The sequence below is a fragment of the Chiloscyllium plagiosum genome, unplaced genomic scaffold (assembly GCF_037043375.1).
Source record: "Chiloscyllium plagiosum isolate Xiang-an unplaced genomic scaffold, Cpla_swu_hap1 HiC_scaffold_18, whole genome shotgun sequence".
NCBI lineage: Eukaryota > Metazoa > Chordata > Chondrichthyes > Orectolobiformes > Hemiscylliidae > Chiloscyllium > Chiloscyllium plagiosum.
The window spans coordinates 63,913,664-63,939,794 of record NW_028270156.1 but is presented as its reverse complement, the minus strand read 5'-3'; the positions used below and the strand labels follow the sequence as shown (position 1 = coordinate 63,939,794).

The 26,131-nt window shown below is 60.1% G+C and overlaps 1 protein-coding gene across 1 annotated transcript in view; it reads left to right on the top strand.

The window, feature by feature from the left end:
- Positions 1–1,463: 1,463 nt before the first annotated feature.
- Positions 1,464–26,131, top strand: part of LOC122548290 (tetraspanin-4-like) — a 96,818-nt gene continuing 72,150 nt past the window's right edge. The window contains exon 1 of the mRNA XM_087996196.1: positions 1,464–1,784. Within this exon, the coding sequence (XP_087852322.1) occupies positions 1,464–1,784 (321 nt within the window). The remainder of the gene's footprint in view (positions 1,785–26,131) is intronic.

Below are 26,131 nucleotides of genomic sequence, written 5' to 3'. Positions count from 1 at the left end.
TCTGTCTGTGTATGTGTCTGTCTCTCCCTCTGTGTGTGTATGTGTCTGTCTCTCCCTATGTCTGTCTGTGTGTGTGTCTGTCTCTCCCTCTGTCTGTTTGTGCATGTGTCTGTCTCTCCCTCTGTCTGTGTGTGTGTCTCTCCCTCTGTCTGTCTGTGCATGTGTCTGTCTCACCCTCTGTTTGTCTGTGTGCGTGTGTCTCTCCCTCTGTCTGTCTGTCTGTGTGTGTGCCTGTCTCTCCCTCTGTCTGTCTGTGCATGTGCCTGTCTCGCCCTCTGGGTTTGTCTGTGTGCATGTGTCTGTCTCTCCCTCTGTCTGTCTGTGTGTGTGTCTGTCTCTCCCTCTGTCTGTGTGTGTGTGTCTCTCCCTCTGTCTGTCTGTGCATGTGTCTGTCTCGCCCTCTGGGTTTGTCTGTGTGCGTGTGTGTGTCTCTCCATCTGTCTGTCTGTGTATGTGTCTGTCTCTCCCTCTGTCTGTGTGTGTGGCCTGTCTTTCCCTCTGGGTCCGTGTGTGTGTCTCTCTCCCTCTGTCTGTCTGCGTGTGTGCCTGTCTCTCCCTCTGTCTGTGCATGTGTCTGTCTCGCCCTCTGTGTGTGTGTCTGTCTCTCCCTCTGACTGTGTGTGTCTCTCCTTCTGTCTGTCTGTCTGTGCATGTGTCTGTGTCTCCCTCTGTCTGTCTGTGCATGTGTCTGTCCCTCCCTCTGTCTGTCTGTGTGTGTGCCTGTGTCTCCCTCTGTCTGTCTGTTCATGTGCCTGTCTCTCCCTCTGTCTGTGTGTGTGTGTGTCGGTCTCTCCCTCTGTCTGTCTGTGTGCCTGTGTCTCCCTCTGTCTGTCTGTGCATGTGTCTGTCTCTCCCTCTGTCTGTCTGTGTGTGTGCCTGTCTCTCCCTCTGTCTGACTGTGTGTGTGTGCGTGTGCCTGTCTCTCCCTCTGTCTGTGTGTGAATGGCTAGTCCAGTTCTGGCTGTGAGGGGACAGGGACGGGAACTGTTGCTGTTGACAGTCCAGCTCCGATACGAGAGAGGGACAGACAGTGAGGAGGAGGAGGAGGAGGTGGACTGTGATGCTTGGGCGTTGCACTGAGAGGGTGCCCTGAACACACACTGACAGATAGACAGCGAGGGAGGGGGCTGCTGGCTGTATTAATGAGGAGCTGGGATGGTTTTGTGAATGGGAGTTGCTGCTTCTGAGCGGGAAGGGGGTAAATCTGGAAGAGCTGCCTTGCTGGGTCGCCAGTCTCCAGCTGAAAGCTGAGCTGACCATGATGTGTGTGTGTGGGGGGGGGGGGGGGGGGTCTGTCTCTGCTGCTGTGAGCTCTCTGTCTCTCCCTGAGCACAGCATCCTCTCCCTCCCCAAGCAGCTCCCCTGCCCCTTCTCACACTGACACCAAGGCTGGGGCTGCCCCGGAGGTTGTACTCGCTGTAAACCAACAGTGGGAGAAGGTTTCCTGCCGAGGCTCTGCAGGGATGGATCGGTCAGACAGTGAGGAATCTGCCTCCCATCGCAGCCCGTCCCTGGACAGTAAGGAATACCCGCCGGCACACGGTACCTTCCGGCGTTACAGCAGTTTGTACCGGGATACCACCTCCTCCTTCTATGGGCTACACTCCAACCCAGGACCTAAAACCAGCAAGGCAGAGTACACCTCGTCAAAGGGCAGCAAATATGTGGTGTTTTACCTGGACCTCTCCTTTATCTTTCTCCTAGAGCTGAAAAGGTGTAACGTGACACAAAACTGCTTGCAGTGTCTCAAGTACCTCATGTTCATCTTCAACCTCCTGTTTTGGGTAAGTGCTACTTCACTCTGTGTGTCTGTGTGTGTGTGTGTCTGTGTGTGTGTGTGTCTGTGTGTGTGTGTGTGTATGTGTCTGTGTGTGTGTCTGTGAGTGTGTGTCTGTGTGTGTGTGTCTGTGTGTGTGTGTGTCTGTGTGTGTGTCTGTGTGTGTGTGTGTGTCTGTGTGTGTGTGTGTATGTGTCTGTGTGTGTGTGTCTGTGAGTGTGTGTCTGTGTGTGTGTCTGTGTGTGTGTGTCTGTGAGTGTGTGTCTGTGTGTGTGTGTCTGTGTGTGTGTGTCTGTGTGTGTGTGTCTGTGTGTCTGTGTGTGGTGCCTGTGTGTGTGTGTCTGTGTATCTGTGTGTGTGTGAGTGTGTGTGTGTGTGCCTGTGTGTGGTGCCTGTGTGTGTGTCTGTGTGTGTGTCTGTGTGTGTGAGTGTGTGTGTCTGTGTGTGTGTCTGTGTGTGTGAGTGTGTGTGTCTGTGTGTGTGTCGGTGTGTATGTGTGTGTGTGTGCTTTCAAAAACCCCCCTCTTGCCCCTTCTGGTCTCTGCACTTCACTCCATGTGACCCCACCCTATTCAATCCAGGTCAGCATTATCCTGTCAACCCTTGACCTTGCCCCCAAGTGCCCAGGGGGATCTGTTTAGTCACCGGGCCCTTCCTCAAACTCCACACCAGGTTAGACGGTTGGAGATCTCCCCTGCCCAGCTCAGCTCCCGCCAAACTCTCCCAAAAACCCACCAGCCTGAGCAACTCACTGCTCCGTACTTCCCAAGGCCACCCAGCACCAGAGCACCGTGCTAACAGACTGGCGAGTGGTGCCAATGGTGCTGGTAAAGACACTGTCCAGCTGTTCCTGGCAGAGGGAGGTGGCTTCATTGGGCACACAGACAGCTGAATGGTTTAGAAACAGGCCAGTGGTGAGGGATATTCCCTGGATAACACCTTGGAAAGGAACTGCCACTTATCACACGAGATTGCCAAATTCCCAGGGAGCTGTCCAGTTTGTGAGCTGTGAACTGAAAACACTGATGTACTTGACGTAGTGACAAACTGAACAACTCGGTGGCAGAGGGCAGGCCAATATCATTGAACCGGAGCAGACACATCCCAGATACTTGTCTGTAAGTGGAGAAGGGTTGAATATTCAAAATGACCTAGTGCCCTTACCCGCCCCATATTGTCCTCACCCCTCCCCCCCATATTTCCCAATCCCCACCCCTCCTCTCCCCCTCCAAAGTTACCTCCTCCCCTCCCCATCCTTTGCATTCTTCCTCCCTGCCCCACATATCCCACTCCCCTCATCCACCTTTCTCCATCCCCTCCCCCACATTCCCTCTTCCCTCCTCCACATTCCTATCACTCTCATTGCCCTTTCACCTTGCCCCTTCTCACCTCACATGCCCCTCAACATCTCCCCACATTCCCCCAACCCCCACCCCACATTCCCCCCAACATTCGCCCCCACATTCGTCCCCACCACATTCTCCCACCCCACATTCCCCCCCCGACATTTCCCCCTGACATTCCCCCCCACAGTCCCCCTCACATTCCTTCCCACATTCCCTCACACACATTCCCTCCCACACAATCCCTCCCCCACATCCCCTCTCACGTTCCCCTCCACATTCCCTCCCACATTCCCTCCCACACTCCCTCCCACATTTCCACCCACATTCCTCCCACTTTGCTCCCCACATTCCCCCCGCACTTTGCCCCCTACATTGCCCCACCAAATTCCCCCACATTTACCCCACCCCCTCACATTACCCCCACATTACCCCACATCCCTCCCCACATTTCCCCCTGACATTCCCCCCCCCCACATTCCCCATCACATTCCTTTCCACATTCCCTTCCACATTCCCTTCCCCACATTCCCCCCATCCCCCCTCACATTCCCCCCCACATTCCCTTCCACATTCCCTTCCCCACATTCCCCCCATCCCCCCTCACATTCCCCCCCACATTCCCTCCCACACTCAATCCCTCATTTCCCCCCACATACCCCACACATTGCCCCCACATTGCCCCACCACAATCCCCACACATTCACCCCATCCTCCCCACATTCTGTCCACATTCCCTCCCTACATACCACCCGCACATTCCCCACCACATTGCCCCACCACATTCCCCCCACATTCCCCCATCAACCCCCCACATGCCCCCCTCATTCCCCCCCACATCCCCCCACCTTCCTCCCCCCACATTCCCCTCCCATTCTCCCCCCACATTCCACCCACATTCCCCACACATTGCCCCACCACAATCCCCCACATTCACCCCATCCCCCCCACATTCTGTCCACATTTCCCCCCACATTCCCCCCCCCACATTCCCCACACACATTCCCCCCCATTCCCCCCATATTCTGTCCACATTCCCCCCATATTACCCCCAAATTACCCCCATATTAGCCCCCCACATTACCCCTCCCCACATTCTCCCCCACATCGTGCCCCATCCCCCCACATTTCCCCCCACATTACCCCCTCCCCACATTCACCCTACATTCCCCCCCCACATCGCCCCACATTCCCCATCTCCCCATATCCCCACACACATTCCACCCTCATTCCCCCTCATTCCCCCCACATTGCTTCCACATTGCTCCCCCACATCACCCCCACATGCCCCCCACATTACCCCCACTACCCCCACATACCCCCCAACATTCCCTCCCCACATACCCCCCAACATTCCCTCCCCACATTCCCCCCACATCCCCCCCACATTCCCCCCCCCCACTTTCCCCCCTACATACCCTCCAACATTCCTTCCCCACATTCCCCCCCACATCCCCCCACATTTCCCCCCCACATTCCCCCCTACATACCCCCCAACATTCCGTCCCCACATTCCCCCCCACATTCGAAACCCACATTCCCTAACCTCAAATTCCTCCCCCCACATTCCCCCCCACATTTCCCACCAACATTCTCCCTCCCCACATTCCCCACCAAATCCCCCCAAACATTCAACCCCACCACATTCCCCCCCACATCCCCCCACACCCCCTTCACATTCACCCCCACGTTCCTCCCCACAGTCTCCACCACATTCCCCCCACATCCCCACACACCCTCTTCACATTCAGCTCCACGTTCCCCCACATTCCCCCCGACATTCCCCCCCACCCCCTTCACATTCCCCCCACAGTCCCCCCCAACATTCTCCCTCCCCACATTCCCCACCACAAATCCCTCCAAACATTTCCCCCACAGCCCCCCACACCCCCTTCACATTCATCCCCACGTTCCCCCATTCCCTCCCACATTCCCTCCCACATTCCCCTCCCCCACATTCCCCCCCCACATTCGCTCCCCCACATTCGCACCCCCCACATTCCCCCCAATTCCCTCCCACACTCCCACATTCGCGCCCACATTCCCCCCTACATTGCCCTACCACATTCCCCCCCCCCAAACCCCCACACCCACCCACATTACACACCACATTCCCCCTCACATTCCCCCCACATTCCCCCCCCACATTCCCCTATTCTCTCCCACACTCCCTCCCACATTCCCACCCACACTCCCTCCCACATTTTCCCCCACATTCCTCCCCCCACATTCCCCTCCCCACATTCACACCCCCACATTCCCCACCAACACTCTCCCTCCCCACATTCCCCCCCAAATCCCCCCAAACATCCCCCCCCACATCCCCCCACACCCCCTTCACATTCACCGCCACGCTCCCCCCCCACATTCACACCCTCATTCCCCCCACTACCCCTCGCATTGCCATACCACATTCTCCCCCACATTCCCCTCCACCCCACCCCACATACACCCCCACATTCCCACCCACATTCCCCCGTCACATTCCCCCCACATTTCCCCCACATTCCACCCAAACCCGCCATATCCCTCCCACATTGCCCCTCCACATTCCCCCCACATTCCCCACCACATTCCCCTCCACATTCCCTTCCCCACATTGCCCCCCACATTCTGCCCCCACATCTCCCCACATTGCCCCCCACATTCCCTCCACATTCCTCCCCCACATTGCCCCCACCCCCCCCCCCCACATACCCCCCACATTCCCCCCACGTAATCCCCAAATTCCCCCCGCATTACCCACCAACATTCTCCCTCCTCACATTCCCCCTCAAATCCCCCCAAACATTTCCCCCCACAGTCCCCACCACATTCCCCCCCACATCCCCCCACACCCCCTTCACATTCAGCTCCACGTTCCCCCACATTCCCCCCCACCCCCTTCACATTCCCCCCCACAGTCCCCCCAACATTCTCCCTCCCCACATTCCCCCCCACAAATCCCCCCAAACATTTCCCCCCACATCCCCCCACACCCCCTTCACATTCACCCCCACGTATCCCCATTCCCTCCCACATTCCCTTCCACATTCCCCCCCACATCCCCCCCCCACATTCGCACCCCCACATTCGCACCCCCCACATTCCCCCCAATTCCCTCCCACACTCCCACATTCGCGCCCACATTCCCCCACTACATTGCCCGACCACATTACCCCCCACACCCCCACACCCACCCACATTCCACACCACATTCCCCCTCACATTCCCCCCACATTCCCCCCACATTCCCCCATTCCCTCCCACACTCCCTCCCACATTTGCCCCCACATTTCCCCCCACATTGCCATACCACATTCCCACCCCACACCCCCACACCCACCCACATTTCCCCCCACATTCACCCACCACATTCCCTCCCCACACTCCCTCCCCACATTACATGCACATTGCCCCCCCACATTCACCCCTCACATACCCCCCACATTCCCCCCACACAAGCCCCGCATTCCCCCCACATTGCTCCACAACATTCCCCCATTTCCCCACATTCCACCCCCCACATTCTCCCACCACATTCCCTCCCCACATTCACACCCTCATTCCCCCCCACTATCCCCCGCATTGCCACACCACATTCCTCCCTCACATTCCCCCCCACTCCACCCCACATACACACCTCACATTCCCCCCCACATTCTCCCCAACCCCCATATCCCTCCCACATTCCCTCCCCACATTCCCCCCCACATTCCCTCCCCACATTCCCCCCACATTCCCCACCACATTTCCCTCCACATTCCCCCCACATACCCCCCCACATTCTGCCCCCACATCCCGCCACATTCCCTCCCACATTCCCTCCCACACTCCCTCCCACATTTTCCCCCACATTCCTCCCCCCACATTCCCCTCCCCACATTCACACCCCCACATTCCCCCCCAAATCCCCCCAAATTCCCCCCCACATCCCCCCACACCCCCTTCACATTCACCCCCACATTCGCATCCTCATTCCCCCCCACTACCCCCCGCATTGCCACACCACATTCGTCCCCCACATTCCCCCCCACTCCACCCCACATACAAACCTCACATTCCCCCCCACATTCCCCCCCCACATTCCCCCCACATTCCCTCCCCACATTCCCCCCACATCCCCCACCACATTCCCCTCCACATTCCCTTCTCCACATTCCCCCCACATTCCTCCCACATACCCCCCCCACATTCTGCCCCCACATCCCACCACATTCCCACCACATACCCCCCCAAATTCTGCCCCCACATCCCCCCACATTCCCCCCACATTCCCCCTCACATTCCTCCCCCACATTCCCCCCACCCCCCACATCCCCCCCACATTTCCCCCCATGTAGCCCCCACATTCCCCCCGCATTACCCCCCACATTACCCCCAACTTGCCCTCCAACATTCCCCCCATTCCCTCCCACACTCACTCCTGCATTCCCCCCACATTCCCCCCCACATTCGCCCCACACACTCACCTCCCACATAACCGCCCATTCCCTCCCACACTCCCTCCCACATTTTCCCCCACATTCCCCTCCACAATACACACCACATTTCCCCCACATTCACCCCCACAATACACCCCACATTCCTCTCCACATTGCCGCAACACATTCCCCCCCACATTCCCTCCACATTCCCCCACATCTCCCCCATATTTCCCTCACCATTCCCCCCCATTCCCCCCTCATTCCCCCCTCATTCCCTCCCACATTCCCCACCACATTCAACCCCACATTCCCCTCACATTCCCTCCCACAATCCCCCCACATTCCCCCCCCCCCCACATTCCTCCCCACATTGCCGCAACACATTCCCCACCTGACATTCCCCCCCACATTCCCTCCCCAACATTCCCCCCCAACACCCCTCCACATTCCCCCCATTCCCTCCCACACTCCCCCCCACATTCACCCCACACAACCCCCACATTGCCCCCCCACACCTCCCCCACATTCCACCCCATCCCCCCACATTTCCCTCTTCCCCCCACATTCCCCCCCACATTCCCCACTGCACATTCCCTCTACATTCCCTCCCCACATTCCCCCCTACATTCACCCCACCACATTCCTCCCCCACACTCCCCCCCACCCCACCCCACATTCCCCCCCCACATCCCCCCCCACATTCCCCTTCCACATTCACCCCACACAATCTCCCACATTCCCCCCAACATTCCCCCCCACATTTCTCTCCCACATTCACCCCACACAATCCCCCACATTGCCCCCCACATTCCCCCCGCACATTCCACACCATCTCCCCACATTCCCCCACATCCCCCCACATTCCCCTCCCACATTCACCCCACACAATCCCCCACATTGCCTAACACATTCCCCCCGCACATTCCACACCATCTCCCCACTTCCCCCACATCCCCCCACATTCCCCCCCACATTCCCCCCCACATTCCCTCCCCACATCCCGCCCACATTCCCCCCACATCTCTTCCCCACATTCACCCCACATACCCCCATTCCCTCCCACACTCCCTCACACATTCCCCCCCACATTCCCCCATTCCCTCCCACACCATCCCCCGCATTGCCCCATCACATTCCTCCCCCACACTCCCCCCCACTCCACGCCCCCCTCCACATTCCCCCCCGGGGAGGGGTCGGTGCGGGGACTGTGTGTATTCACAGGGAGGGGTCAGTGCGGGGACTGTGTGTATTCACGGGGAGGGGTCGGTGCGGGGACTGTGTGTATTCACGGGGAGGGGTCTCTGCGGGGACTGTGTGTATTCACAGGGAGGGGTCAGTGCGGGGACTGCGTGTATTCACGGGGAGGGGTCAGTGCGGGGACTGTGTGCATTCACAGGGAGGGGTCGGTGCGGGGACTGTGTGTATTCACGGGGAGGGGTCAGTGTGGGGACTGTGTGTATTCACGGGGAGGGAACGGTTCAGGGACGATGTGTATTCACGGGGAGAGGTCAGTGTTGGGACTGTGTGTATTCGCAGGGAGGGGTCGCTGCGGGGACTGTGTGTTTTCACGGGGAGGGGTCGGTGCGGGGACTATGTGTATTCACGGGGATGCGTCGGTGCAGGGACTGTGTGTATTCACGGGGAGGGGTCGGTGCGGGGACTGTGTGTATTCACGGGGAGGGGTCGGAGCAGGGAGTGTGTGTATTCACGGGAAGGGGTCAGTGCGGGGACTGGGTGTATTAAGGGGAGGGGTCAGTACGGGGACTGTGTGTATTCACTGGGAGGGGTCAGTGCGGGGACTGTGTGTATTCATGGGGAGGGGTCAGTGCGGGGACTGTGTGTATTCACGGTGAGGGGTCGGTGTGGGGACTGTGTGTATTCACGGTGAGGGGTCGGTGTGGGGACTGTGTGTATTCACGGGGAGGGGTCGGTGCGGGAACTGTGTGTATGCATGGGGAGGGGTCGGTGCGGGGACTCTGTGTATTCACGGGAATGGGACGGCGCGAGGACTGTGTGTATTCACGGAGAGGGGTCTGTGAGGGGACTGTGTGTATTCACGGGGAGGTCGGTGCGGGGACTGTGTGTATTCACAGGGAGGGGTCGGTGCGGGGACTGTGTTGATTCACGGGGAGGGGTCGGTGCGGGGACTGTGTGTATTCACAGGGAGGGGTCGGTGCGGGGACTGTGTGTATTCACAGGGAGGGGTCGGTGCGGGGACTGTGTTGATTCACGGGGAGGGGTCGGTGCGGGGACTGTGTGTGTTCATGGGGAGGGGTCGGTGCGGGGACTGTGTGTAATCACGTGGTGGGGTCTGGGCGGGGACTGTGTTTATTCACGGGGAGGGGTCGGTGTGGGGACTGTGTGCATTCATGGGGAGGGGTCAGTGCGGGGACTGTGTGTATTCACGGGGAGGGGTCAGTGCGTGGACTGTGTGCATTCACGGGGAGGGGTCGGTGCGGGGAATGTGTCTTTTCAAGGTGAGGGGTCGGTGCAGGGACTGTGTGTATTCACGGGGAGGGTTCAGTGCTGGGAAGGTGTGTATTCACGGGGAGGGGTCGGTGCGGGGACTGTGTGTATTCACGGGGAGGGGTCGGTGCGGGGACTGTGTGTATTCACCGGGAGGGGTCGGTGCGGGGACTGTGTGTATTCACAGGGAGGGGTCGGTGCGGGGACTGTGTGTATTATCGGGGAGGGGTCGGTGCGGGGACTGTGTGTATTCACAGGAAGGGATCGTTGCGCGGACTGTGTGTATTTACGGGAAGCGGTCGGTGCGGGGACTGTGTTTATTCACAGGGAGGGGTCGGTGCGGGGACTGTGTGTATTCACGGGGAGGGGTCGGTGCGGGGACTGTGTGTATTCACGGGGAGGGGTCGGTGCGGGGACTGTGTTTATTTACAGGGAGGGGTCGGTGCGGGGACTGTGTGTATTCACGGGGAGGGGTCGGTGCGGGGACTGTGTGTATTCACGGGGAGGGTTCGGTGCGGGGACTGTGTTGATTCACGGGGAGGGGTCAGCGCGGGGACTGTGTGCATTCACGGGGAGGGGTCGGTGCGGGGACTATGTGTATTCACCTAGTGGGGTCGGGGCGGGGACTGTGTTTATTCACAGGGAGGGATCGGTGTGGTGACTGTGTGTATTCACGGGGAGGGGTCAGTGAGGGGACAGTGTGTATTCACGGGGAGGGGTTGGTGCGGGGACTGTGTGTATTAACGGGGAGGGGTCGTTGCGGGGACTGTGTTCTATTCACGGGGAGGGGTCGGTGCAGGGACTGTGTGTTTTCACGGGGAGGGTTCGGTGCGGGGTCTGTGTGTATTGACGCGGAGTGGTCGGTGCGGGGACTGTGTTTATTCACGGGGAGGGGTCGGTGCGGGGACTGTGTGTATTCACGGGGTGGGGTCAGTGCGGGGATTCTGTGTATTCACAGGGAGAGGCCGGTGCGGGGACTGTGTGTATTCACGTGGAGTGATCGGTGCGTGGACTGTGTGTATTCACGGGGAGGAATCGGTGCAGGGAATGTGTCTATTCAAGGTGAGGGGTCGGTGCGGGGACTGTGTGTATTCACGGGGAGGGTTCGGTGCGGGGACTGTGTGTATTCACGGGGAGGGGTCGGTGGGGGGACTGTGTGTATTCACGTGGAGTGATCGGTGCGTGGACTGTGTGTATTCACGGGGAGGAATCGGTGCAGGGAATGTGTCTATTCAAGGTGAGGGGTCGGTGCGGGGACTGTGTGTATTCACGGGGAGGGTTCGGTGCGGGGACTGTGTGTATTCACCGGGAGGGGTCGGTGTGGGGACTGTGTGTATTCACAGCGAGGGGTCGGTGCGGGGACTGTGTGTATTCAAGGGGAGGGGTCGGTGCGGGGACTGTGTGTATTCACGGGGAGGGGTCGGTGCGGGGACTGTGTGTATTCACAGGGAGGGGTCGTTGCCCGGACTGTGTGTATTCACGGGGAGGGGTCGGTGCGGGGACTGTGTGTATTCACAGGGAGGGGTCGTTGCAGGGTCTGTGTGTATTCACGGGGAGTGGTCGGTGCGGGGACTGTGTTTATTCACAGGGAGCGGTTGGTGCGGGGACTGTGTGTATTCACAGGGAGTGTTCGGTGCGGGGACTGTGTGTATTCACAGGGAGTGTTCGGTGCGGGGACTGTGTGTATTCACAGGGAGGGGTCGGTGCGGGGACTGTGTGTATTCACGTAGTGGGGTCGGGGCGGGGACTGTGTTTATTCACGGGGAGGGGTCGGTGTGGGGACTGTGTGTATTCACGGGGAGGGGTCGGTGCGGGGACTGTGTGTATTCACGGGGAGGTGTCGGTGCGGGGACTGTGTGTATTCACAGGGAGGGGTCGGTGCGGGGACTGTATATATTCACAGGGAGGGGTCGGTGCGGGGACTGTGTGTATTCACGGGGAGGGATCAGTGCGTGGACTGTGTGTATTCACGGGGAGGGCTCGGTGCGGGGAATGTGTCTATTCAAGGTGAGGGGTCGGTGCGTGGACTGTGTGTATTCACCGGGAGGGGTCAGTGCAGGGAAGGTGTGTATTCACGGGGAGGGGTCGGTGCGGGGACTGTGTGTATTCACGGGGAGGGTTCGGTGCGGGGACTGTGTGCATTCACAGGGAGGGGTCGGTGCGGGGACTGTGTGTATTCACAGGGAGGGGTCAGTGCGCGGTCTGTGTGTATTCACGAGGAGGGGCCGGTGCGGGGACTGTGTGTATTCACGGGGAGGGGTCGGTGCGGGGAATGTGTGTATTCACGGGTAGGGGTCGGTGCGGGGACTGTGTGTATTCACGGGGAGGTGTCGGTGCGGGGACTGTGTGTATTCACAGGGAGGGGTCGGTGCGGGGACTGTATATATTCACAGGGAGGGGTCGGTGCGGGGACTGTGTGTATTCACGGGGAGGGATCAGTGCGTGGACTGTGTGTATTCACGGGGAGGGCTCGGTGCGGGGAATGTGTCTATTCAAGGTGAGGGGTCGGTGCGTGGACTGTGTGTATTCACCGGGAGGGGTCAGTGCAGGGAAGGTGTGTATTCACGGGGAGGGGTCGGTGCGGGGACTGTGTGTATTCACAGGGAGGGGTCGGTGCGGGGACAGTGTGTATTATCGGGGAGGGGTCGGTGCGGAGACTGTGTGTATTCACAGGAAGGGGTCGTTGCGCGGACTGTGTGTATTCACGGGAAGGGGTCGGTGCGGGGACTGTGTTTATTCACAGGGAGGGGTCGGTGCGGGGACTGTGTTTATTCACGGGGAGGGGTCGTTGCGGGGACTGTGTGTATACACGGGGAGGGTTCGGTGCGGGGACTGTGCGTATTCACGGGGAGGGGTCGGTGCGGGGACTGTGTGCATTTACGGGGAGGGGTCGGTGCGGGGACTGTGTGTATTCACCTAGTGGGGTCGGGGCGGGGACTGTGTTTAATCACGGGGAGGGGTCGGTGTGGGGACTGTGTGTATTCAAGGGGAGGGGTCAGTGAGGAGACAGTGTGTATTCACGGTGAGGGGTTGGTGCGGGGACTGTGTTTTATTCACGGGGAGTGGTCGGTGCGGGGACTGTGTTTATTCACGGGGAGGGGTCGGTGCGGGGACTGTGTGTTTTCACGGGGAGGGGTCGGTGCGGGGACTGTGTGTATTCACGGGGTGGGGTCAGTGCGGGGACTGTGTGTATTCACAGGGAGGGGCCGGTGCGGGGACTGTGTGTATTCACGGGGAGTGATCGGTGCGTGGACTGTGTGTATTCACGGGGAGGACGCAGTGCGGGGAATGTGTCTATTCAAGGTGAGGTGTCGGTGCGGGGACTGTGTGTATTCACGGGGAGGGTTCGGTGCGGGGACTGTGTGTATTCACGGGGAGGGGTCGGTGCGGGGACTGTGTGTGTTCACCGGAAGGGGTCGGTGTGGGGACTGTGTGTATTCAAAGGGAGGGTCGGTGCGGGGACTGTATTTATTCACGGGGAGGGTTCGGTGCGGGGTCTGTGTGTATTCACCCTGAGTGGTCGTTGCGGGGACTGTGTTTATTCACGGGGAGGGGTCGGTGCGGGTACTGTGTGTATTCACCGGGAGGGGTCGGTGCGGGGACTGTGTGTATTCACAGGGAGGGGTTGGTGCGGGGACTGTGTGTATTCACGGGGAGGGGTCGGTGCGGGGAATGTGTGTATTCACAGGGAGGGGTCAGTGCGGGGACTGTGTGTATTCACGGAGAGGGGTCGGTGCGGGGACTGTGTGTATTCACAGGAAGGGGTCGTTGCAGGGACTGTGTGTATTCACAGGGAGGGGTCGGTGCGGGGAATGTGTGTATTCACAGGAAGGGGTCGTTGCAGGGACTGTGTGTATTCACAGGAAGGGGTCGTTGCAGGGACTGTGTGTATTCACAGGGAGGGGTCGGTGCGGGGACTGTGTGTATTCACAGGAAGGGGTCGTTGCAGGGACTGTGTGTATTCACGGGGAGGGGTCGGTGCGGGGAATGTGTGTATTCACAGGGAGGGGTCAGTGCGGGGACTGTGTGTATTCACGGAGAGGGGTCGGTGCGGGGACTGTGTGTATTCACGGGGAGGGGTCGGTGCGGGGACTGTGTGTATTCGCGGGGAGGGGTCGCTGCGGCGATTGTGTTTATTCACAGGGAGGGGTCAGTGCGGGGACTGTGTGTATTCACGGGGAGGGGTCGGTGCGGGGACTGTGTTTATTCACAGGGAGGGGTCAGTGCGGGGACTGTGTGTATTCACGGGGAGGGGTCGGTGCAGGGACTGTGTGTATTCACGGGGAGTGGTCGGTGAGGGGACAGTGTGTATTCACGGGGAGCGGTTGGTGCAGGGACTGTGTGTATTCACGGAGAGTGGTCGGGGCGGGGACTGTGTTTATTCACAGGGAGGGTTCGGTGCGGGGACTGTGTGTATTCGCGGGGAGGGGTCGGTGCAGGGACTGTGTTTATTCACGGGGAGGGGTCGGTGCGGGGACTGTGTGTATTCACGGGGAGGGGTCGGTGCAGGAACTGTGTGTATTCACGGGGAGGGGTCAGTGCAGGGAGAGTGTGTATTCACGGAGAGGGGTCGGTGCGGGGACTGTGTGTATTCACAGGGAGGGGTCATTGCACAGACTGTGTGTATTCACGGGGAGGGAACGGTTCAGGGACTCTGCGTATTCACAGGGAGGGGTCGCTGCGGGGACTGTGTGTATTCACAGGGAGGGGTCGGTGCGGGGACTGTGTTTATTCACAGGGAGGGGTCAGTGCGGGGACTGTGTGTATTCACGGGGAGGGTTCGGTGCGGGGACTGTGTGTATTCACAGGGAGGGGTCGGTGCGGGGACTGTGTGTATTCACAGGGAGGGGTCTTTGCGGGGACTGTGTGTATTCACGGGGAGGGGTCGGTGCGGGGACTGTGTGTATTCACAGGGAGGGGTCAGTGCGGGGACTGTGTGTATTCACGGGGAGGGTCGGTGCGGGGACTGTGTCTATTCAAGGTGACGGGGTCGTGCGGGGACTGTGTGTATTCACCGGGGAGGGGTCAGTGCGGTGACTGTCTGTATTCACGGGGAGGGTTCGGTGTGGGGACTGTGTGTATTCACAGGGAGGGGTCGGTGCGGGGACTGTGTGTATTCACGGGGAGGGGTCGGTGCGGGGACTGTGTGTATTCACGGGGAGGGGTCGGTGCGGGGACTGTGTGTATTCACAGGGAGGGGTCGGTGCGGGGACTGTGTGTATTCACGGGGAGGGGTCGGTGCGGGGACTGTGTGTATTCACAGGGACGGGTCGGTGCAGGGACTGTGTGTATTCACGGGGAGGGGTCAGTGCAGGGAGTGTGTATATTCACAGGGAGGGGTCGGTGCGGGGACTGTGTGTGTTCACAGGGAGTGGTCGGTGCGGGGACAGTGTGTATTCACAGGGAGGGGTCGGTGCAGGGACTGTGTGTATTCACGGGGAGGGGTCAGTGCAGGGAGTGCGTGTATTCACGGAGAGGGTTCGGTGCGGGGACTGTGTTGATACAAGGGGAGGGGTCGGTGCGGGGACTGTGTGTATTCACAGGGAGGGGTCGGTGTGAGGACTGTGTGTATTCACAGGGAGGGGTCGGTGCGGGGACTGTGTGCATTCACAGGGAGGGGTCAGTTCGGGAACTGTGTGTATTCACGGGGAGGGGTCCGTGCGGGGACTGTGTGTATTCACATGGAGGTGTCAGTGCGGGGACTGTGTGTATTCACGGCGAGGGGTCAGTGCAGAGAGTGTGTGTATTCACAGGGAGGGGTCGGTGCGGGAACTGTGTGTATTCAAAGGGAGAGGTCGGTGCGGGGACTGTGTGTATTCACGGGGAGGATTCGGTGCGGGGACTGTGTGTATTCACAGGGAGGGGTCAGTACGGGGTCTGTGTGTATTCACAGGGAGGGGTCGGTGCGGGGACTGTGTGTATTCAAGGGGAGGGGTCGGTGCGGGGACTGTGTGTATTCACAGGGAGGGGTCGGTGCGGGGACTGTGTGTATTCACAGGGAGGGGTCGGTGCGGGGACTGTGTGTATTCACAGGGACGGGTCGGTGCGGGGACTGTGTGTATTCACGGCGAGGGGTCGTTGCGGGGACTGTGTGTATTCACGGGAAGGGGTCTCTGCGGGAACTGTGTGTATTCACAGGGAGGGGTCAGTGCGGGGACTGTGTGTATTCACGGGGAGGGTTCGGTGCGGGGACTGTGTGCATTCACAGGGAGGGGTCGGTGCGGGGACTGTGTGTATTCACAGGGAGGGGTCAGTGCGGGGTCTGTGTGTATTCACGAGGAGGGGCCGGTGCGGGGACTGTGTGTATTCACGGGGAGGGGTCGGTGCGGGGAATGTGTGTATTCACGGGGAGGGGTCGGTGCGGGGACTGTGTGTATTCACGGGGAGGTGTCGGTGCGGGGACTGTGTGTATTCACGGGGAGGGGTCGGTACGGGGACTGTGTGTATTCACAGGGAGGGGTCGGTGCAGGGACTGTATATATTCACAGGGAGGGGTCGGTGCGGGGACTGTGTGTATTCACGGGGAGGGATCAGTGCGTGGACTGTGTGTATTCACGGGGAGGGCTCGGTGCAGGGAATGTGTCTATTCAAGGTGAGGGGTCGGTGCGTGGACTGTGTGTATTCACGGGGAGGGGTCAGTGCAGGGAAGGTGTGTATTCACGGGGAGGGGTCGGTGCGGGGACTGTGTGTATTCACGGGGAGGGGTCGGTGCGGGGACTGTGTGTATTCACCGGGAGGGGTCGGTGCGGGCACTGTGTGTATTCACAGGGAGGGGTCGGTGCGGGGACTGTGTGTATTCTCGGGGAGGGGTCGGTGCGGGGACTGTGTGTATTCACAGGAAGGGGTCGTTGCGCGGACTGTGTGTATTCACGGGAAGGGGTCGGTGCGGGGACTGTGTTTATTCACAGGGAGGGGTCGGTGCGGGGACTGTGTTTATTCACGGGGAGGAGTCGTTGCGGGGACTGTGTGTATACACGGGGAGGGTTCGGTGCGGGGACTGTGTTGATTCACGGGGAGCGGTCGGTGCGGGGACTGTGTGCATTCACGGGGAGGGGTCGGTGCGGGGACTGTGTGTATTCACCTAGTGGGGTCGGGGCGGGGACTGTGTTTAATCACGGGGAGGGGTCGGTGTGGGGACTGTGTGTATTCAAGGGGAGGGGTCAGTGAGGGGACAGTGTGTATTCACGGGGAGGGTTTGGTGCGGGGACTGTGTGTATTAACGGGGAGGGGTCGTCGCGGGGACTGTGTTATATTCACGGGGAGGGGTCGGTGCAGGGACTGTGTGTATTCACGGGGAGTGGTCGGTTCGGGGACTGTGTTTTTTCACGGGGAGCGTTCGGTGCGGGGACTGTGTGTATTGACGGGGAGTGGTCGGTGCGGGGACTGTGTTTATTCACGGGGAGGGGTCGGTGCGGGGACTGTGTGTATTCACGGGGAGGGGTCGGTGCGGGGACTGTGTGTATTCACGGGGTGGGGTCAGTGCGGGGACTGTGTGTATTCACAGGGAGGGGCCGGTGCGGGGACTGTGTGTATTCACCGGAAGGGGTCGGTGTGGGGACTGTGTGTATTCACAGGGAGGGTCGGTGCGGGGACTGTGTTTATTCACGGGGAGGGTTCGGTGCGGGGTCTGTGTGTATTCACCCTGAGTGGTCGTTGCGGGGACAGTGTTGATTCACGGGGAGGGGTCGGTGCGGGTACTGTGTGTATTCACCGGGAGGGGTCGGTGCGGGGACTGTGTGTATTCACAGGGAGGGGTTGGTGCGGGGACTGTGTGTATTCACGGGGAGGGGTCGGTGCAGGGACTGTGTGTATTCACGGTGAGGGGTCGGTGCGGGGACTGTGTTTATTCACAGGGAGGGGTCGGTGCGGGGACTGTGTTTATTCACGGGGAGGGGTCGGTGCGGGGACTGTGAGTATTCACGGGGAGGGGTCGGTGCGGGGACTGTGTGTATTCACAGGGAGGGGTCGTTGCGCGGACTGTGTGTATTCACGGGGAGGGTTCGGTGCGGGGACTGTGTTTATTCACAGGGAGGGGTCGGTGCGGGGACTGTGTTTATTCACGGGGAGGGGTCGGTGCGGGGACAGTGAGTATTCACGGGGAGGGGTCGGTGCGGGGACTGTGTGTATTCACGGGGAGGGTTCGGTGCGGGGACTGTGTTGATTCACTGGGAGGGGTCGGTGCGGGGACTGTGTGTATTCACGGGGAGGGGTCGGCGAGGGGACTGTGTGTATTCACGTTGTGGGTCGGGGCAGGGACTGTGTTTATTCACGGGGAGGGGTCGGTGTGGGGACTGTGTGTATTCACGGGGAGGGGTCAGTGAGGGGACAGTGTGTATTCACGGGGAGGGGTCGTTGCGGGGACTGTGTTTTATTCACGGGCAGGGGTCGGTGCAGGGACTGTGTGTATTCACGGGGAGTGGTCGGTGCGGGGACTGTGTTTATTCACGGGGAGGGGTCGGTGCGGGGACTGTGTGTATTCACAGGGAGGGGTCAGTGCGGGGACTGTGTGTATTCACGGGGAGGGGTCAGTGCAGAGAGTGTGTGTATTCACAGGGAGGGGTCGGTGCGGGGACTGTGTGTATTCACAGGGAGGGGTCAGTGCGGGGACTGTGTGTATTCACGGGGAGGGTTCGGTGCGGGGACTGTGTGTATTCACAGGGAGGGGTCGGTGCTGGGACTGTGTGTATTCACAGGGAGGGGTCGGTGCGGGGACTGTGTGTATTCACGGGGAGGGGTCGGTGCGGGGACTGTGTGTATTCACAGGGAGGGGTCAGTGCGGTGACTGTGTGTATTCACGGGGAGGGGTCGGTGCGGGGACTGTGTCTATTCAAGGTGACGGGTCGGTGCGGGGACTGTGTGTATTCACGGGGAGGGGTCAGTGCGGTGACTGTCTGTATTCACGGGGAGGGTTCGGTGTGGGGACTATGTGCATTCACAGGGAGGGGTCGGTGCGGGGACTGTGTGTATTCACAGGGAGAGGTCAATGCGGGGACTGTGTGTATTCACGGGGAGGGGCCGGTGCGGGGACTGCGTGTACTCACGGGGAGGGGTCGGTGCGGGGAATGTGTGTATTCACGGGGAGGGGTCGGTGCGGGGACTGTGTGTATTCACGGGGAGGGGTCGGTGCGGGGACTGCGTGTATTCACGGGGAGGGGTCGGTGCGGGGACTGTGTGTATTCGCAGGGAGGTGTCGGTGCGGGGACTGTGTGTATTCACGGGGAGGGAACGGTTCAGGGACTATGTGTATTCACGGGGAGGGGTCGGTGCGGGGACTGTGTGTATTCACGGGGAGGGGTCGGTGCGGGGACTGTGTGTATTCACGGGGAGGGGTCGGTGCGGGGACTGCGTGTATTCACGGGGAGGGGTCGGTGCGGGGAATGTGTGTATTCACGGGGAGGGGTCAGTGCGGGGACTGTGTGTATTCACGGGGAGGGGTCGGTGCGGGGACTGCGTGTATTCACGGGGAGGGGTCGGTGCGGGGACTGTGTGTATTCACGGGGAGGGATCGGTGCGGGGACTGCGTGTATTCACGGGGAGGGATCGGTGCGGGGACTGTGTGTATTCATGGGGAAGGGTCGGTGCGGGGACTGCCTGTAATCACGGGGAGGGGTCGGTGCGGGGACTGTGTGTATTCACAGAGAGGGGCCGGTGCGGGGACTGTGTTTATTCACGGGGAGGGATTGGTGCGTGGACTGTGTGTATTCACGGGGAGGGGTCGGTGCGGGGAATGTGTCTATTCAAGGTGAGGAGTCGGTGCGGGGACTGTGTGTATTCACGGGGAGGGGTCAGTGCAGGGAAGGTGTGTATTCACGGGGAGGGGTCGGTGCAGGGACTGTATGTATTCACAGAGAGGAGTCGGTGCGGGGACTGTGCGTAATCACGGCGAGTGGTCGGTGCGGGGACTGTGTGTATTCACAGGGAGGAGTCGGTGCGGGGAATGTGTGTATTCACGGCGAGGGGTCGGTGCGGGGACTGCGTGTATTCACGGGGAGGGGTCGTTGTGGGGACTGTGTGTATTCACAGGGAGGGGTCGTTGCGCGGACTGTGTGTATTCACGGGGAGGGGTCGGTGCGGGGACTGTGTGTAATCACGGGGAGGGGCCGGTGCGGGGACTGTGTGTATTCACAGGGAGGGGTCGTTGCGCGGACTGTGTGTATTCACGGGGAGGGGTTGGTGTGGGGACTGTGTGTATTCACAGGGAGGGTTCGGTGCGAGGACTGTGTGTATTTACAGGGAGGGGTCGGTGCGGGGACTGTGTGTATTCACGGGGAGGGGTCGGTGCGGGGACTGTGTGTATTCACAGGGAGTGGTCAGTGCGGGGACTGTGTGTATTCACAGGGAGGGGTCGGTGCAGGGACTGTGTGTATTCACGGGGAGGGGTCTGTGCGGGGACTGTGTGTATTCACGGGGAGGGGTCGGTGCGGGGCCTGTGTGTATTCACGGGGAGGGGTCGGTGCGGGGACTGTGTGTATTCACGGGGAGGGGTCGGTGCGGGGACTGTGTGTATTCACGGGGAGGGGTCGGTGCGGGGACTGTGTGTATTCACGGGGAGGGGTCGGTGCGGGGCCTGTGTGTATTCACGGGGAGGGGTCGGGGCGGGGACTGTGTTTAATCACGGGGAGGGGTCGGTGTGGCGACTGTGTGTATTCACGGGGAGGGGTCGGTGAGGGGACTGTGGGTATTCACGGGGAGGGTTCGGTGCGGGTCTGTGTGTATTCACAGGGAGGGGTCGTTGCGGGTACTGTGTGTATTCACGGGGAGGGGTCGGTGCGGGGACTGTGTGTATTCACGGGGAGTGGTCGGTGCGGGGACTGTGTTTATTCACAGGGAGTGTTCGGTGCGGGGACTGTGTGTATTCACGCGGAGGGGTCGGTGCGGGGACTGTGTTTATTCACGGGGAGGGGTCGGTGCGGGGACTGTGTGTATTCACGGGGAGTGCTCGGTGCGGGGACTGTGTGTATTCACGGGGAGGGGTTGGTGCGGGGACTGTGTGTATTCACGGGGAGGGGTCGGTGCGGGGACTGTGTGTATTCACGGGTAGGCGTCTATGCGGGGACTGTGTGTATTAACGGGCAGGGGTCTCTGTGGGGTCTGTGTGTATTCACAGGGAGGGGTCAGTGCGGGGACTGTGTGTATTCACGGATAGGGGTCTATGCGGGGACTGTGTGTATTCACGGGCAGGGGTCTCTGAGGGGTCTGTGTGTATTCACAGGGAGGGGTCAGTGCGGGGACAGTGTGTATTCACAGGGAGGGGTCGGTGCGGGGACGGTGTGTATTCACACGGAGGGGTCGGTGCGGGGACTGTGTGTATTCACGGGGAGGGTTTGGTGCGGGGACTGTGTGTATTCACGGGCAGGTGTCTCTGCGGGGTCTGTGTGTATTCACGGGGAGGGGTCGGTGCGGGGACTGCGTGTATTCACGGGGAGGGGTCGGTGCGGGGACTGTGTGTATTCACAGGTAGGGGTCAGTGCTAGGACTGTGTGTATTCAGGGGGATGGTTTGGTGCGGTGACTGTGTGTATTCACGGGGAGGGGTCGGTGCTGGGACTGTGTGTATTCACGGGGAGGGGTTTCTGCGGGGACTGTATGTATTCACGGGGAGGGGTCGGTGCGGGGACTGTGTGTATTCATGGGGAGGGGTCGGTGCGGGGACTGTGTGTATTCACTGGGAGGGGTCGGTGCATGGACTGTGTGTATTCACGGGGAGGGGTCGGTGCGGGGACTGTGTGTATTCACGGGGACGGGTCGGTGCAGGGACTGCATGTATTCACGGGGAGGTTTCTTTGCGGGGACTGTGCATATTCACGGGGAGGGGTCGGTGCGGGGACTGTGTGTATTCACGGGGAGGGATCGGTGCGGGGACTGTGTGTATTCACGGGGTGGGGTCAGTGCGGTGACTGTCTGTATTCACGGGGAGGGTTCGGTGTGGGGACTATGTGCATTCACAGGGAGGGGTCGGTGCGGGGACTGTGTGTATTCACAGGGAGAGGTCAATGCGGGGACTGTGTGTATTCACGGGGAGGGGTCAGTGCGGTGACTGTCTGTATTCACGGGGAGGGTTCGGTGTGGGGACTATGTGCATTCACAGGGAGGGGTCGGTGCGGGGACTGTGTGTATTCACAGGGAGAGGTCAATGCGGGGACTGTGTGTATTCACGGGGAGGGGCCGGTGCGGGGACTGCGTGTACTCACGGGGAGGGGTCGGTGCGGGGAATGTGTGTACTCACGGGGAGGGGTCGGTGCGGGGAATGTGTGTATTCACGGGGAGGGGTCGGTGCGGGGACTGCGTGTATTCACGGGGAGGGGTCGGTGCGGGGAATGTGTGTATTCGCAGGGAGGTGTCGGTGCGGGGACTGTGTGTATTCACGGGGAGGGAACGGTTCAGGGACTATGTGTATTCACGGGGAGGGGTCGGTGCGGGGACTGTGTGTATTCACGGGGAGGGGTCGGTGCGGGGACTGTGTGTATTCACGGGGAGGGGTCGGTGCGGGGACTGCGTGTATTCACGGGGAGGGGTCGGTGCGGGGAATGTGTGTATTCACGGGGAGGGGTCAGTGCGGGGACTGTGTGTATTCACGGGGAGGGGTCGGTGCGGGGACTGCGTGTATTCACGGGGAGGTGTCGGTGCGGGGACTGTGTGTATTCACGGGGAGGGGTCGGTGCGGGGACTGCGTGTATTCACGGGGAGGGGTCGGTGCGGGGACTGTGTGTATTCACGGGGAGGGGTCGGTGCGGGGACTGCCAGTAATCACGGGGAGGGGTCGGTGCGGGGACTGTGTGTATTCACAGGGAGGGGCCGGTGCGGGGATTGTGTGTATTCACAGGGAGGGGCCGGTGCGGGGACTGTGTGTATTCACGGGGAGGGATTGGTGCGTGGACTGTGTGTATTCACGGGGAGGGGTCGGTGCGGGGAATGTGTCTATTCAAGGTGAGGAGTCGGTGCGGGGACTGTGTGTATTCACGGGGAGGGGTCAGTGCAGGGAAGGTGTGTATTCACGGGGAGGGGTCGGTGCAGGGACTGTATGTATTCACAGGGAGGGATCGGTGTGGGGACTGTGTTTATTCACAGGGAGGAGTCGGTGCGGGGACTGTGCGTATTCACGGCGAGGGGTCGGTGCGGGGACTGTGTGTATTCACGGGGAGGGGTCGGTGCGGGGACTGTGTTTATTCACGGTGAGGGGTCGGTGCGGGGACTGTGTGTATTCACAGGGAGGAGTCGGTGCGGGGACTGTGCGTATTCACGGTGAGGGGTCGGTGCGGGGACTGCGTGTATTCACGGGGAGGGGTCGTTGTGGGGACTGTGTGTATTCACAGGGAGGGGTCGTTGCACGGACTGTGTGTATTCACGGGGAGGGGTCGGTGCGGGGACTGTGTGTAATCACGGGGAGGGGCCGGTGCGGGGACTGTGTGTATTCACAGGGAGGGGTCGGTGCGGGGACTGTGTGTATTCACGGGGAGGGGTCGGTGCGGCGACTGTGTGTATTCACGGGGAGGGGTCGGTGCAGGGACTGTGTGTATTCACGGGGAGGGGTCGGTGCGGGGACTGTGTGTATTCACGGGGAGGGATTGGTGCGTGGACTGTGTGTGTTCACGGGGAGGGGTCGGTGCGGGGACTGTGTGTATTCACAGGGAGGGGTCGGTGCGGGGACTGTGTGTATTCACGGGGAGGGGTCGGTGCGGGGACTGTGTGTATTCACAGGGAGGGGTCGGTGCAGGGACTGTGTGTATTCACGGGGAGGGGTCGGTGCGGGGACTGTGTGTATTCACGGGGAGGGGTCGGTGCGGGGCCTGTGTGTATTCACGGGGAGGGGTCGGTGCGGGGACTGTGTGTATTCACGGGGAGGGGTCGGTGCGGGGACTGTGTGTATTCACGGGGAGGCGTCGGTGCGGGGACTGTGTGTATTCACGGGGAGGGGTCGGTGCGGGGCCTGTGTGTATTCACGGGGAGGGGTCGGGGCGGGGACTGTGTTTATTCACGGGGAGGGGTCGGTGAGGGGACTGTGGGTATTCACGGGGAGGGTTCGGTGCGGGTCTGTGTGTATTCACAGGGAGGGGTCGTTGCGGGTACTGTGTGTATACACGGGGAGGGGTCTGTGCGGGGACTGTGTGTATTCACGGGGAGTGGTCGGTGCGGGGACTGTGTTTATTCACAGGGAGTGTTCGTTGCGGGGACTGTGTGTATTCACGCGGAGGGGTCGGTGCGGGGACTGTGTTTATTCACGGGGAGGGGTCGGTGCGGGGACTGTGTGTATTCACGGGGAGTGCTCGGTGCGGGGACTGTGTGTATTCACGGGGAGGGGTTGGTGCGGGGACTGTGTGTATTCACGGGTAGGCGTCTATGCGGGGACTGTGTGTATTAACGGGCAGGGGTCTCTGCGGGGTCTGTGTGTATTCACAGGGAGGGGTCAGTGCGGGGACTGTGTGTATTCACGGGTAGGGGTCTATGCGGGGACTGTGTGTATTCACGGGCAGGGGTCTCTGAGGGGTCTGTGTGTATTCACAGGGAGGGGTCGGTGCGGGGACGGTGTGTATTCACACGGAGGGGTCGGTGCGGGGACTGTGTGTATTCACGGGGAGGGTTTGGTGCGGGGACTGTGTGTATTCACGGGCAGGTGTCTCTGCGGGGTCTGTGTGTATTCACGGGGAGGGGTCGGTGCGGGGACTGCGTGTATTCACGGGGAGGGGTCGGTGCGGGGACTGTGTGTATTCACAGGGAGGGGTCAGTGCTAGGATTGTGTGTATTCACGGTGATGGTTTGGTGCGGTGACTGTGTGTATTCACGGGGAGGGGTCGGTGCGGGGACTGTGTGTCTTCACGGGGAGGGGTCGGTGCGGGGACTGTGTGTATTCACTGGGAGGGGTCGGTGCGGGGACTGTGTGTCTTCACAGGGAGGGGTCGGTGCGGGGACTGTGTGTCTTCACAGGGAGGGGTCGGTGCGGGGACTGTGTGTCTTCACAGGGAGGGGTCGGTGCGGGGACTGTGTATATTCACGGGGAGGGGTCGGTGCGGGGACAGTGTATATTCATGGGGAGGGGTCGGTGCGGGGACTGCGTGTATTCACAGGGAGGGGTCTGTGCGGGGACTGTGTGTATTCACAGGGAGTGAGTCTTGTCTTCGTTGAGGAAGCGACCAGGACATAAATCATTGACTAAATATGAGTTAATGGCTGTACGTCCTGTTAAAGATGGGCTTACATTTACTAATAGCCCTGCATTTAAGGTCCTGAATGATCTGGTGGTATACTAATTGGAGTGTATCAATTAGATCTCTGATGTTAACTTAATAAATCAGTGCTGTCAGGTTCTGCGTGTTAACAGTACAGAGACTGGTCTGTATTCCTGCAGTCCGGATTGGAGTGTGTTTTCGGCCAGGTCTGAGTTACCCCACACACACACACACACAGACACACATCCCCTCAATAAAGCTGCTCACTAACAGCACTTTGAATCATCAGGTGTAGATTAGCAAACCACACGGCAAAAAATCCCCAAAGGAAAGCTTTCCTCTGCATTGGCAGGGAGGTGGACTCTCTGTCTGATATCATATTTGTTCTCACGTCAAGCCGGTGTTAAGTTGTAAATGAAGTGAATGGGTGACCAACTCCCTGTTCAGATCCCATTAAACTGCGTGTAGGAAGATCCCACAATGTGTTGTCTTCCACCTGCTCTGTGAGGCATTCAGGTGGAGCTGCTGCCTGTATGCAGGGAGCCTGATTGAAACAGGCTGGTAGCTCACATCTGCTCAGAAACTGTTGTGGGCCAAAGCATTTCTGCAATGTGTGTGTTGGGGAATGGAGCTTTGAATGAAGTGCCAAATGGAATGGAACAGTGGATGTAGAAATGGCGTCAGGAGTCTGTGACAAATTGTTGAGGGAGTGATGACAGATTGGTGAGGGATTCGATTAGATTTAGATTTATCGTCACATCTATCTAAAAACACAGTGAGAAGTTTTTTGCCATGTGTTACGTGCGAAGTGTTGCCACCCTGCAGTGCCATGCTGAAGGTAACGCAATCTTCTCCTCCAATAGGGTTCACCTTTTTCTCTTCCTCTGGTTCCTCCTCTACTGATCCTCCAATCACTGCTTTGCATTGGCTGGGGTTTCTGAAACGGCGTCTGGGGTCTCAGTGATGGGCCTCTGCT